General features: G+C 35.8%; 1 protein-coding gene across 3 annotated transcripts in view; it reads left to right on the top strand.

Moving 5' to 3' along the window:
* Positions 1–15,250, top strand: part of LOC140153682 (uncharacterized) — a 144,496-nt gene that overhangs the window by 111,836 nt on the left and 17,410 nt on the right. For all 3 annotated transcript variants that reach the window (XM_072176491.1, XM_072176490.1, XM_072176492.1), the window contains one exon: positions 12,925–13,084. In XM_072176491.1, coding sequence (XP_072032592.1) covers positions 12,925–13,084 — 160 coding nt within the window. The remainder of the gene's footprint in view (positions 1–12,924; positions 13,085–15,250) is intronic.

Raw genomic sequence — 15,250 nt, 5'->3', positions numbered from 1 at the left:
CACTTTAATCATCAATCAGAATGGAGCTTTGCAAATGATTCACCCTAATTTTTTTATATGGTGAAATTATTCTAACAATGTTGCTGATTGGTCCAATTGATAATGAAAACTTCTTTTTGGCCAATCGGCAGGTAGTTCTCAGGTGTAATATGTGCAAGAAAGGATAATCTTTGTGTTAAAAAAAGGGGGCGGGGGAGGAAGAGTTAAACATTTAGGAGTGGAAAATATCACTTTAAAATGCTGACCACTACAGAAACTGTAAGAAAGAGTGTTCTACTTTACAGGTAATATATTATCATTAAGTCTTTCTAATGGTGAAATCAAATCACCTCAAGTTCCTCCGTAATGGTCTTATATGCCTTGTGTATTTAGTTTCTCCTGCACCCACTACTTACGCTTCAGGCTAGTATTGAACTTCAGGTCAGTGTGTCCTCTCTCAGCCAGCATATGTCCAAGCTTCGTTCATCCACTTCTCTGGTTTGTCCAAACGTACTTCATTAGAAGTGATCATCGTCATGTTATTACTTTCGTTGCCAATGGATATCAAGTACAGATATTTAGCTTAGGATTTGCATTGATCAAACAGACCAAATGTACTTGGGCCAGAAATTAAGCAGAATTGAACATTTGTTAGTTATGTTATATAGTCATATTAAATTGACACTTGCATGTTTTATAGTGAATTCATACACTCTTAGAACCATTTAGTCAAACAGATATTGCTAGAAAAATATGTGGAGTTTATTCACGGTGTGTAGGAGCACGAATCACATGGTTTTATTTAAAAAAAATTCATATTGACCATAAAAACAGCCGGCTTTCAACACGCTATATTCAAAATTCCCACACCAAAATTGTCTAGAGCAATGATGTCATGGTTATTTGTGCTTATTTGTCGTTAACCTTCATTGTATTATTGGGACGTCATTGCTCTAGATAATTCGGAGCGGAAATTTTGAATATCATGTGTTGAGAGCTGGCTGATTTTATTCGTTTTATGGTCAATATGATTTTGTTTAAAATAAAACCATGTGATTCGTGCTTGATAATTATTTTTCTAACATATAAGACATAATTTTGTGATTGCTGTACACTTCCTTTAAGTTCTGTCATTTTCTTTTGAGGCTAGACGCACATGCATTATCTTGTTCAATTTCTCTCTCAACAAGTAGGCCTATTTTTTAAATAGGTAAATATTTATTGACTAGAAGAAATCAAAACATCATCTTACTGCCATGTCATCACAAAATATGCTCAGTAATAATACTTGGGCTTTGCTATTTCAAGATTGAACAAATTGTATCACAGATTATTTTATGTATTATAAATCAGCATTGAAATTAAACAAATTTTCTGGATCTAACCCTAACCCGCCAGGGGCTTTTTGGCAACGGGAAGGGAAAAAAGGAAGGAAGAAAGACAGAAAACAAAGAAAGAAGTTGTTTGCTCTGGGTGGGATTTGAACCTGAGACCCCTCGCATGCCAAGCACTGGGTCGGCGACACTTTGCCACGGGTCTTGGGCTTCGCTGGCCAGTAAAACCGTGCCTATATATCACTTAGGGTGATTGCGTCATCACACCACGTGGGATGCACACATGAACAGCACATATATCAAGTAGTATTTTGTAGTACTCAGGCTTGTTAGGGTTAATGTATTTTAAACTTTTCATGCTCTGCCTGCAAATTAATCAGCTCTAAAATGTTACAAGATACGTTCTAACAGAGGTACAAAACAAACCAATATGTACATCAAACTATATGGGCATTTACACTGATTTTGTTGTTTGAGTAGTAATTCTTGTTCTTTCTTTTTTCAAATTTCTAAGAATTTTGTCTCAATTGCTCTGTGCTTCCTGCTTGTCCGAGTGGCAGGAAGAAGATAATGGTAGAAATTGTGCTGGTGCTCCCACCTAACCCATCGGATTGATTAAGTATGACATCCTGCTGTCAAATACATACTAAGTGATGCATATTATAACACTTAAAGTGCAGCATTTTAAAAACTTTCATGGATGTTTGCATGCATATACACGTGCATTTGCAACGGTATTCAAACTGTGTTTATAAAGTAAAGTTAAGATAAGCAACTTGCATTTTGAATTGTAGCATTTTTGTGGTGTGATCATCATAATCTTTGGTTTGACAAATGAGTGGAAAACAGCAAGGATTACAGTAAAATGTTTAAATTGAGTTTTGGGTGATTTTTCTAAAGGGATCATTAGGTTTCAGAATAGCCCTTAGCATGGATAGCTATTCGCCAACGAATTGTTTACGTAACTCCCTGGTAACTGGATCACCCACCTTTTGGAATTCCATAGACTTTGTGTTGCGATCAGTTCGATTGTGGTGTAGAACTCAATTTAAACGTGATCCAGTTGACATGGTGATAATCGGATTACATGTAACACTTAGCTGGCGAATTGACAGGCTCACTCAGGAGCTTAAAAATTGATATTGTTGAACAGAAGTACAGTACAAAAATAAATTTATTGTATTTTATGAAGCTAGGGCCTATTTTGAGACACTTTACAGCATGTCAAAATGTAAAAAAGCATCATTTTGATCTGTACCTGGTTTTGCAGGAAGAAATTTAATATATGTGACCGTATTCCACGAATGAGCCACACAGTTGGCCCGGTCAATTTTGCTTTATTTTGTGTTTACTGTTTAGAAAATATATATCACAAGCTTTAAAATGGTTTATCATTTGACTTCAAACGATATCCAGAAGCGGGGTTATGGTTTGTAGCAAATTGCAACTTTTAAATTGGCATCTACCTTGGGTTTTTGGACGATCGTCATGTCTTTATTTCTATTTTCTAGAATAATTTCAACAAACGAGGTCTTAAATTCAAGCTAAAAGGTGCAGCTATAATTGGCTGCTGGTTCCAATTTAGCACTACTTTTCTCTGAACATTTTATATACTATCCAGAGAGATTGCGTAAAAGCGCTTCGGTTGAATCTGCGCTACACGCCGCTAAGTCTGTGAGGGCCACAGACTGCGTGCTAGTTCAATTATGACATATATCTGTTTCTGTTTAGGATATGGTACCTTAATTCTCTGGCTTACTGTTATAAAAATGGTCTGCTGACTCTGCTCACAGGATTCATGTATTTCTTATAGAAATGAATAATGAAACTTTAGATCTCCCATTTTTGTCTGACTATTATTTTATGTATTATAAATCAGCATTGAAATTAAACAAATTTTCTGGATCTAACCCTAACCCGCCAGGGGCTTTTTGGCAATGGGAAGGGAAAAAAGGAAGGAATAAAGAGAGAAAACAAAGAAAGAAGTTGTTTGCTCTGGGTGGGATTTGAACCTGAGACCCCTCGCATGCCAAGCACTGGGTCGGCGACACTTTGCCACGGGTCTTGGGCTTCAGCTGGCCAGTAAAACCGTGCCTATATATCACTTAGGGTGATTGCGTCATCACACCACGTGGGATGCACACATGAACAGCACATATATCAAGTAGTATTTTGTAGTACTCAGGCTTGTTAGGGTTAATGTATTTTAAACTTTTCATGCTCTGCCTGCAAATTAATCAGCTCTAAAATGTTACAAGATACGTTCTAACAGAGGTACAAAACAAACCAATATGTACATCAAACTATATGGGCATTTACACTGATTTTGTTGTTTGAGTAGTAATTCTTGTTCTTTCTTTTTTCAAATTTCTAAGAATTTTGTCTCAATTGCTCTGTGCTTCCTGCTTGTCCGAGTGGCAGGAAGAAGATAATGGTAGAAATTGTGCTGGTGCTCCCACCTAACCCATCGGATTGATTAAGTATGACATCCTGCTGTCAAATACATACTAAGTGATGCATATTATAACACTTAAAGTGCAGCATTTTAAAAACTTTCATGGATGTTTGCATGCATATACACGTGCATTTGCAACGGTATTCAAACTGTGTTTATAAAGTAAAGTTAAGATAAGCAACTTGCATTTTGAATTGTAGCATTTTTGTGGTGTGATCATCATAATCTTTGGTTTGACAAATGAGTGGAAAACAGCAAGGATTACAGTAAAATGTTTAAATTGAGTTTTGGGTGATTTTTCTAAAGGGATCATTAGGTTTCAGAATAGCCCTTAGCATGGATATCTATTCGCCAACGAAGTGTTTACGTAACTCCCTGGTAACTGGATCACCCACCTTTTGGAATTCCATAGACTTTGTGTTGCGATCAGTTCGATTGTGGTGTAGAACTCAATTTAAACGTGATCCAGTTGACATGGTGATAATCGGATTACATGTAACACTTAGCTGGCGAATTGACAGGCTCACTCAGGAGCTTAAAATTGATATTGTTGAACAGAAGTACAGTACAAAAATAAATTTATTGTATTTTATGAAGCTAGGGCCTATTTTGAGACACTTTACAGCATGTCAAAATGTAAAAAAGCATCATTTTGATCTGTACCTGGTTTTGCAGGAAGAAATTTAATATATGTGACCGTATTCCACGAATGAGCCACACAGTTGGCCCGGTCAATTTTGCTTTATTTTGTGTTTACTGTTTAGAAAATATATATCACAAGCTTTAAAATGGTTTATCATTTGACTTCAAACGATATCCAGAAGCGGGGTTATGGTTTGTAGCAAATTGCAACTTTTAAATTGGCATCTACCTTGGGTTTTTGGACGATCGTCATGTCTTTATTTCTATTTTCTAGAATAATTTCAACAAACGAGGTCTTAAATTCAAGCTAAAAGGTGCAGCTATAATTGGCTGCTGGTTCCAATTTAGCACTACTTTTCTCTGAACATTTTATATACTATCCAGAGAGATTGCGTAAAGCGCTTCGGTTGAATACGCGCTACACGCTCGCTAAGTCTGTGAGGGCCACAGACTGCGGCTAGTTCCAATTATGACATATATCTGTTTCTGTTTAGGATATGGTACCTTAATTCTCTGGCTTACTGTTATAAAAATGGTCTGCTGACTCTGCTCACAGGATTCATGTATTTCTTATAGAAATGAATAATGAAACTTTAGATCTCCCATTTTTGTCTGACTTCTGCAAATATTTCTTCATTATGAATAATGAAAATCATATATATTTAAATATTCCTGCAAGGTAAGCAGCGTGCGTGCGTGCATGGAAGGAACAAAATTCAACATATCACAGTGTAAATAAACACCTCAAAAGAAATAAGTCCCCCTCTGAACATGTCGTCATAACATCGTAAGGTTTCGTTTTGTACCAACTAAACTAACTTTGAAATAATTATATGACTGTTTACTAAGTGCTGTGTGAAAATGAGAGATTTCCATGACTTCAGGGCTGAATGAGCCTAAATTGAAGACAAAAAGTGCCCTTTCCAAAAGTCACAAAGAAGGCCTATGCTTGTTAACTGCAAAGCGTATTGGGACAAGGAATGGAACTGACCATCTTACAACTCACTGTGCTGAACTCTGCACCAAGGGGATTTGCATGGCTGAATGATCAAGAATCGATACACATTACAGTAAATGTTAAGCTTGGTGAGGATTTTAAACTGCACTCAAACACATGGGGTTTTCCATTAGTAACAAGCCATGAATCAACTTTTGTGACAAGCATAGGCCTACTTTGTGACTTTTGAAAAGGGCAGTTTTTGCCTTCAATTTAGGCTCATTCAGCCCTGAAGTCATGGAAATCTCTCATTTTCACACAGCACTTAGTAAACAGTCATATAATTATTTCAAAGTTAGTTTTGTTGGTACAAAACGAAACCTTACGATGTTATGACGACATGTTCAGAGGGGGACTTATTTCTTTTGAGGTGTTTATGTCAATTCAATTTGTCACATTAGAATTGCCACAGCAGTGTAAATGATTCCTTTTATCATCGTGTGGAAGACCTACTTAAATTCACAAGTATGGTGTAGCCCCTGGATGTTACATTCTATCATGTCTATTATCAAGGATCTACTATTTTATTGAAAAGGTTTGTGAATTAGAAACATTATGCATGGCGCATTCAAAATTAAAATATTGGTCAAATCATATATTTATAATGACAGTCACATGTTTGCGACTGAAATAAGTTGAAATAAACTGAAATAAGTTCTTAGTGGATGTCAATTAGTTAATCAGTTCAGTTATCCAGGTAGGTTACTAGTACAAGGTTTTTACAAGTTCATGACTGTAGTGCCATGAAGAGCTTTTACTTGATCGGGCATTTATTATATCAACTTCACTTTGAGAATAAGCACCACTTTAAAACACTGTAAAAGGGGATATTATCGTGATTTAGAGTAAGAGACGTTTTTGCGATTGTTATTTTCGCAATTGCTAATCAAAAATTGCGATCAAAAATATAAAAATGTGAATTTTAATAATTTGCCATAAAATTTGTATTATATCATGAATTTCAAAAAATAAAATTATTTGATATCAGAAGGACATTCCTCATATAGTAGTCAGAATGCAATTTGATATGTTTGATGTGCTCTCAGGTCCTACAAAAAATACTGTGCAAACGTTGCTATCCGATCCCTTAATAATCTAGTTTAATTTCTTTGGAATTAAGCAGAAAGACATTATTGAGTTCTACTTTATCTAGATAAAATCCAATACAGGACAAGATAACCTATTATGTCATTATTGATACTGTACCGAAGACCACAATAGTTGATCTGTCAGCGATGAGACCCAATGTAAACAGATAATATGGAAATCTATATTTGCTGTTGATTGCTCTACTATTAAAGTGACACCTAGCGTGATCTTGTATGGGCTTACATGCATTATAGCGAGGGAGTAGCCCCGATGCGCTGCTAGTGGGTTAGCGAGGCATACTTCAAGTTCAATTTCTCAATGCTTACTCAAAATGGCATGTTTTATGACAGGGCATATTTTACAGAGGTTACTATGGATATGTGTGCCATTTTAGCAGTTGTTTACTTGAAATTTTTAAGGCAAATATTTCAGAATACAACCTTTTATCTAATGGGAGATTATAGTTTACTTTGATGGGAACATCAAAAGATTGTAAATTATGAATAATAATTTATAGCAAAATCAATTTTGGCTGCTATAAATTGATCAGATGAGTAGGGCATACATTATGAAATCACAGATCAGTGTGTGTGCTTGAGGACTAAGCTACACTAAGTGAAGTAAATATTACTGCACAGTCATGCCAATGCTTCTAAATTGAAATCTCAAATGATACATGTGGATTGACTCGAACAGTATTAATGTTTATTTGGCAATTGTGAAATGAAAAATAGATCAGAATATCAATACTTGTGTTCTAACGTACCGTATTGGACCTTGAATTAGCCATGTTCTTCCCTACTGACATAGCTGTGGAATTGTGTGACATACGATTATACCAAGTTCCCCCTCCCCTCCTTTCACGTCCCCCTCTTTTCAGTGCACTTGTGATGTAAAATCTGTTCTGAAATGTATATTAAAACAAAAAGAATTAAAGAATGAAACAAAACTATTTGGGCATCGAGATACAATGGCAACAACATTTATTACACAGCTATATTTCTGTATCCTGAAGTGGTTTCAGGCCTTGTTATTTTGAGGTGGACAAAGTCTGGCCATTGATACTTTATCCCAGTAGGAAGGGAAACAGGATGTAAAAAGGACTGATTTGACATTCATTTTCATACTTGACATCCTGACTTTACTGGAATATATTTGGTTATGCTCATGTTGGACTTTAACACATTTTCAAACTTATGACTAATCAGGTCAAAAACAATATAGCAAACTTTTGTACTAAATTAATATTCAGAATAATACAACTCTAAAGGGCGAATTAAGAACTGGTTTATGAAGTAAATATAGGAAGTGCTTAACTTGGGTCAGGATTGCTTGATTTAAATCACGTTTAAAAAATATCATTGATTTAAATTAAATCAGCTTTTTCATTTTTTTTACCATTTTTGATCAATGTTAGTTAGTTTCTTTCTTTAATTGACTGTTTTACTTCATTCCTAATGCTTCTACAACTTTTGGATACAATTACAATATCTCTATGATGACATTTTGCTAAAAATTCAACTTCAAGGTGCGGAATTCAACAGGGGTTTGTACAGACAGACTATTTATAGAATTGAATGTTAGAGGGCTGCATAATTCTCTAGCCAATTACATAAAGGAGGTTAATTATGCTCTTCAAACCATAGAGTAGATGAAATCTCAATAATCCTTATTTGAAGCTTGTGAATCCTTTGCCATAACATGTGCATTATGTTGTTGAAATGTTGTTTCAAACTAATTATCATGACAGATGCTGATGATGTGATCAGGCAGACAATCTGGGCCTCTAAAAGGCATATTTTGTAGATTTTGTGGGTGGTAAACTGAAATTGAGTATCTGTATTTTTGACTTTAGGATGTGGAACATTCATAAAATAATAAAGTTGAAGCAACATAATTATTTTGACAAAGCAGCATGTTTTGCGAAAATTACCAGATCTGATTTTTGTTAACACTACTTAAACTTTAATGTATTGGTCCATGATATTTGGGCTATTTTGTATGAATATTGTGGTGTTGCAAGCTCATTCTGGTGCTGGATAAAAGAGCAGTCAAAATTATATTAGAAAAGATATTGATATAAACCCAATAATAATCTTTTTATTTAAGCATATTATCTTGGAAGATGATATGCTTAAATGACAAATAGTCCCCCCCCTGTCGTATTTGTTCCTGGTTAAGGCATACTATCTCTCTCCAACATGGGTCTATTCAATGTCTTGCTATATGACCTTCCATGGTTTGCATTTTATATTTTTTGCATGTGTAATTTATATGTAAGTGTTTAATTTTTGATATTGTGCAATATTTTATATGTATGTGTTTTTTTACTGGCAAATAAAATGATATGATATGATATGTTCCTACAAAAACAACAAATTTAATGCAGATTCAAATAAGGTGTAAGTTCAAAAAATCAGGTTTGAAAAGAAATTAACCAATTTTCATTTCAAAATATTGTATGTAATGACTTTAAATGCATGTTACTGCACTATGTTACCATCTGAAATATGCATTCAGACCAATCTCAAGTGAAACTGTCAGTGTGAGATATCTTAACACACACTCTATAAGATAGGAGTAGACAAGAAAACATGAACTGTATATCAAGGATGATCAAATTGAGTTTGACATCCATGCCATATTGATTCTTGGTACTCTAGAATAAGTCAGAGATATAATGCATTTGACGGACATGAAAAACATTCACTGTATTAAAACAGCAGTATATTGCAGATCTTAATTTATTAGGTGTTTTTATTTCAATCATAATACAGCAACCATGAGAGATGTAAGAATTTAGGTGTTGACAAGAAGGTACTCGTCACAAAGATGAGGAATCTTGATGACGGTGATGTAGCTAACAACACACACACAGTCAAGGGTGTGATCGATAGTGCAGGAGATATTGTAGAGAGATTAGCTGCGTGCAAATGAGCGTCAATTGACTGTTGTCGAGCGAGTGTCAGGATTTACGAGTGTCGTGTTGGTGTTGACCGAATAATACTAAATGTGTGTGTGTGTGTAGAGTGTTCACTGCTGGGGCCATTTTATTTGTATGCTATTGTGGAATTATTGAATATTTTTTATTTTAAATATCAAGCGTCTGGTGTTACCAGTTAGGTTTCAGTATCATTGTGGCACCATATCATTTAGGAACACCATATGGTGATAACATGCACAGATTAAGTACAAAATTACATATACGTCACAAAATAATTTGGTGTTGTTTTATGTAGGCATGTGATTTGATTTGACTCAAATTTGTAGGGAAAGCGTAGGCACAAAATACTAAAACCTGTGACACTTGTCATTTTGTAATTGCCCATAGAGATTTCAACCGGAGATCTAAAAATAGCATCACTCGATTTCAAGGAGAAGACGATCATATTAGTTTGGTAATAATAAACCATTGCTGTGAATGTCTCAACCAATGAGACAAAAGCTAATTCTTGCATTTTAGCTACTTCCTCATTAAGGGTCTTACGCTGTGTATTAACTGATGGTGTACTGGAGAGTCCCCTCCCCACTGAGGACACTTATAAGTCATATCAAATGCTCAAAATCATGTGATAGTTCTCAGAAACGGAAAAGGAAATTGTATAAAGACCAGAAGAAAATAAATTATGTATACATCAGTTACTGATCATATTAACATCTACAATATCTTATATCAATGGTTTTGTTATAAGGTGAATGACATTATCTAGTGAACTTTTAAAGCACACTGGCAGATAGTGAAATACATAATTGCTACTATCAAATTGTTATCTTACAGAACAAATATGAAAATACCTTAAACACAAAGGAGTGTGTTTTTTGATAACAAGTTCAATGTGGGAATTCTTGCCTGTATACATACATGCCCTTCACAAAATTCCATTTAAAATACACACTACCCCTGTGGAAGATTTTGGAAACATTTTCCATAGGGGAGTATGAATTTCAAATGGAATGAACACATTAAGCAGCTCCATTTGAAACCCTCGCCCTCCCTCAGTGGAAAATTCAAGTTGAATTTTTCTCAGAGGGTGTATGAAATTCAAATGGAGCCACCTTATGTGTTCATTCCATTTGAAATTATACTCTCTGTGAAAGATATTTCCAAAATCTTCCACAGGGGTAGTGTGGATTTTAAATGGAATAGCCAAATCCAATCAGACTTACACTAAGATGGTTTAGGGTAAAGCCAAGAATTTTCTGCTTTACAAATGCTAAATTCCGCTTTTCTCCGCTTTGTAATTTTAGCACATTTCTGCCATAATAAAATTTCACAAGAATTTTACCTTTACTGTAGTCGCCCTTCAACGTCCCCATTAAAAAACCCGCGATCATTGCGATGTTGCAAAGTTGGGATGGGTGATGATTGGGTATCATGGCTGCAATGGGAGGTAGGACAGGCATTGTACGGTAAATATATGACGGATTTTACTTTATTTTGATGAATTTTGAAGACCCATTTCACTTAGTATTTTATTTATTTATTTTCAATTGTATTTTTTTTCCTTTTTCTAGGTCATTTTTGCTTATTTTTTTTCTCAGAAATGCGCTTTCCGCTTTACCTCCGAATTCCGCTATTTTCGCGGAATTTCCGCAACGCGGATACTTCTTGGCTTTAGTTTAGGGCATCAATATCAAAGGAAAACACACAGGTTCTCGATCCAAGGGGAAAATGGACAAATATACAAACAAAGTCTGGAGGAAGCAAGGTTTTATTGATTACGACATGTATACCACTGATGCTAATGGCAAATGTTAAAGGAAGGGAAACAGGCAAAAATAATTGTGGATTAGATGAAGATATATAATTCCGCTTGTAAGGCCATCTTAAATTAATAGTTTGTCTCAAAGCTTTGCCAAGTTGAAAACTTAATGCAAGAGGGAAATGGGCAAATACAAACAAAGTCCTGAGGAAGCAAGGTTTTATTGATTACAACATGTAGGTCTATACCACTGACAATAATAGCAAATGTTAAAGGAAGGGAAACAGGCAAAAATAATTGTGGATTAGATGAAGATATATATAATTCCTCTTGTAATACATAGTGGAAAAGTAATGTCCTTTTGTTTACTATTTTCAAGTTGGCTGTGAAATATTCCTTCCCAATGCAAAATTTGCTTAATTCTTGATGTGGTAAATTTAAACATTTGTATTAATAATCTTTAATAATGGGATACATTCTGGGATAAAATGCTAGATAGACAACAACACACTGCAATATACATCTTACAGATTCAGTCGGCAACTTGTAACACAGTAGTAGTGGCACTATTCATTTCACACAGTGTACAATGGTGTAGGAGCCTATCCATTAAATATGAATGACCTTTATTTAGTTATTGTATCAACAAATTTAAATATTGCCCCAAACCAACATTTTGGTGAGTCAGTTATTTATAGTGTATTGGGTTCAAACTAATAATGCATTGTCTTTATTTATTAATTTATAACAAGATGAAAACAGACATCGGGTGATATGAGGCGAGAACCATTTATTGCTAATTGAAGTACATGTATGTGTTTGATTATTTCTCAACTTTATGTTCAATTGAATGTAAAGCTGCTCTTTGAGACAACTGAATTAGATGCGATATTGGGCTGTTTCAGAAATTAAAGGCACCCCACTAAAGAAGACATGGGATTCCCAAGAAAAAGACACCTTTTTATTTTAGGCTTGGGAATTCGCAAAAATTTTGGCAAATATTTGCCTGTCTTCTTTAAGGACACTGGGAATTCCCAATTTTTTTATCATTTTATTGTCAAAATGGGAATTCCCATTTTTTTTGGATAAAATTTTGGTCTGGGAATTACCAAAATTTTGTATGGTACATGTCTTCTTTAGGGGGTGCCATTAATTTCTGGAATAGCTCATTGTGCCACATGTTGTAGACAGAATATAGAACATGCTCTGCCATATCTGCTGTTGACATTGTATCCATTGTAGGAACACACATCTTGCTATTATTTGTATCACTTAGCGGTAACCAATGCCAAGCAAGTTAATTTGCAGGCTGATGGAGACTTTCAAAAGATAGATTTTTCACACCTTCGTTAATTGTGTCGGGTTGATGATTACAGAGCATATCATGCATTGTAAAGTTGTATAGTATTTTAAAATGGCACGGTGTTGCATTTGGGAGGGCGGGTTAGTGTAGTGGTCTTCTCATTCGCTTCTCACCGCTGTGGCCGGGGTTCAATTCCCCGTGGCGCCACATGTGAGTTTGGTTGCCGACCCATGCTCGTCCTCGCAGGTTTTCCTCCTGCATCTAAAATCAGACTTCTTTCCATATCCCTGTCCCGTCATATCCGGATGGCATCCCTTGAATTTAGTAAGCCTCTGAGCACTATTGGGATTAGCCTGGCTTCGGCCGAATGTTATAAATAAAAAATTAAACAATTAAAAATTTCTTTTTTTCTTTTGTTACAGAATGAGACAATCCGTGAAGTGAGGTTATGTTACCAATCCATCAAGAGAAAAGAAGATGTGATACAGGTCAGAGACTGTGTCATGCTGAGGGCAGGGGTCAAGAGGAAGGACATGCCATTTGTAGCAAAAGTTGCAGCATTGTGGGAGGACCCTGAAAGTGGTAAGATCACTCTCTTGTTTTATGTACTGGGCATGGGTGGCCTAGTGGTAGAGCACAGGCTTCATGATCGTGAGGTTGTGGGTTCGAGCCCAGCTGTGGTTGTTCAGGTTGTGCTCTTGAGTAAGTTGCTTTACCTCAGTTATTCCTCTCTACCCAGGTGTATTAATTGGTACCAGCATTCTTAATGCTGGGAATTTAACAGACTAGCTGTGAAGGAGGTGTAACAATTCCCCTACAGCAACATTATATCGAGAGTTGAGATCCAAAAAGCCTCAACTCACAATCACCTGCTCCCACAAAACGAGCATAAAATCGCAATTGCACTATATAAGATAGAGTCCATTAATCATGACAAAATTCAATAGAAATTAAAAGACATTGCAGAGGACATACTGATTTTTGAAGACCAAAGCAAGGAGCCAACTTTATGCTCATTTTGTGAGAGCTGGTCATAGTGAGTTAAGGCTTTCTGGTTCTGAACCCTCAATATGAAGGAGTTTTGCCCAATCGCCAATGAAAGAGAGATGGGCAATGCGTTCACTGTTTATATACAGGTTCACTTCCTTTACCTTTTTTTTACTGTAATGTGTGTCTCACTGCTCAATCTTTTCTTTCCTTTCTTTCTTTCCTTTCTTTCTTTCCTTTCTTTCCTTCCCTTTTCTCTTCTCTTCTCCTCTCCTCTCCTCTCCTCTCCTCCTCCTCTCCTCTCCTCCTCCTCTCTCTCCTCTCCTCTCCTCTCTCTCCTCTCCTCCCTCCCTCCCCCTCCCCCCTCCCCTCCCTCTCCTCTCCCTCCTCTCCTCTCCTCTCCCTCTCCTCTCTCTTCTTCCTCCCTCCTCCTCCTCCCTCCTCTCCTCTTCACATCTTCTTTTTCTTTTCTTCCCTATTATATTTACTGCACTGTATTTGGACTGCAATGTACTCTCTTCTAGTACTATTTATACTACACTATCTACTCTTCTATGTTGATTGCTTGGTTATGTTCACTTTCTCTTTTTGTGTACTTTCTTTCACTTAACCTAACACATCTCCATCCCTTTGTTCTTTTTCACCTAATTCTTGAATCTTGAGTGCTAAAATTGATCAAAGCCTCTTCTCACATTTACAGCAACTTTTGTCTTAATGTGAGCTATCCATTTCAATCTGAATTGACTTGCGTAAACCATGTCAGGTCATAGACAAAGATGGATATGGAATAGATACAAATTTGGTGAATGTAAAATTCCATTGAATTGATTTGTTGAAAACTACAACAAGGGAGATGGATTTTTCCCTGTGGCAAGCCACAAGTAAAGATATTAACCATTGCTACTGACATGTGCATAATAAACTTCCATTAGAAATTCATACAAATTCAACCATATTCTATAATTTTTGTGTTTTAATCTCTTGAAAACTTTCAAATGATAGGATTTTAATGTTACATCGGATGTATGCAACTGAAATATAATGTCTCAAAAGACAGATATGGCTCCACCTGTAGAAAAGAATCCTTGTCTCTAGGGTAACAATGTGAATATTCATAGCCTGCAACTTCTGCAAGTAAGCATATGATGATGGTTTCAGCAGATCAGAGATAGCTAAAAGTATGACGAGGTTTGCAGACAGAATGCTCTCACAGACCAGGGATGCACAGACCAACCATTTGTGTACAGCACTAACAAATGTATACATTAATGTTGCTGTAACACATAACTTGCTTTGTAAGGAGACAAAATGCAACATTTTATTCCATGTTTGAACAGCTAGACATTGCCTGGCTCGTTTGAGGGCTCATTTAAGAGCCATATGCACACACAATGTCTGTAATGATTATCGGATATAATATGTATGTCAACATGATTTGTTCTGAAGGGGCATACATTTTTGTATTGGACAAATTGTTCTGAAAAGACCCAAACATGACCTAATAAAAATCTAGCAACTAATAATATAAAATAACACCTATAAAATTAAGTGAATGTATGAGAATGCAAGCAAGACAGAGAAAACACAAAAGCTATTGTTGGCTAGCTCACAGGCTGGCTATTATGGTGATTATATCTTTGCGGGTTTTCTCATTGTGTGCCCTCTTGTAATAATTGGCGTCATATAACCACTTTGCCTCGCCCTATATAGAAGAATGATTTACAGGTGAATGAATGGAAGAATGATTAACTCAGTAATGGC

The sequence above is a fragment of the Amphiura filiformis genome, chromosome 5 (genome assembly GCF_039555335.1).
Source record: "Amphiura filiformis chromosome 5, Afil_fr2py, whole genome shotgun sequence".
NCBI classification, from domain to species: Eukaryota; Metazoa; Echinodermata; class Ophiuroidea; order Amphilepidida; family Amphiuridae; genus Amphiura; species Amphiura filiformis.
The sequence above is the reverse complement of the archived record's forward strand: the minus strand, read 5'-3'. Positions and strand labels throughout refer to the sequence as shown.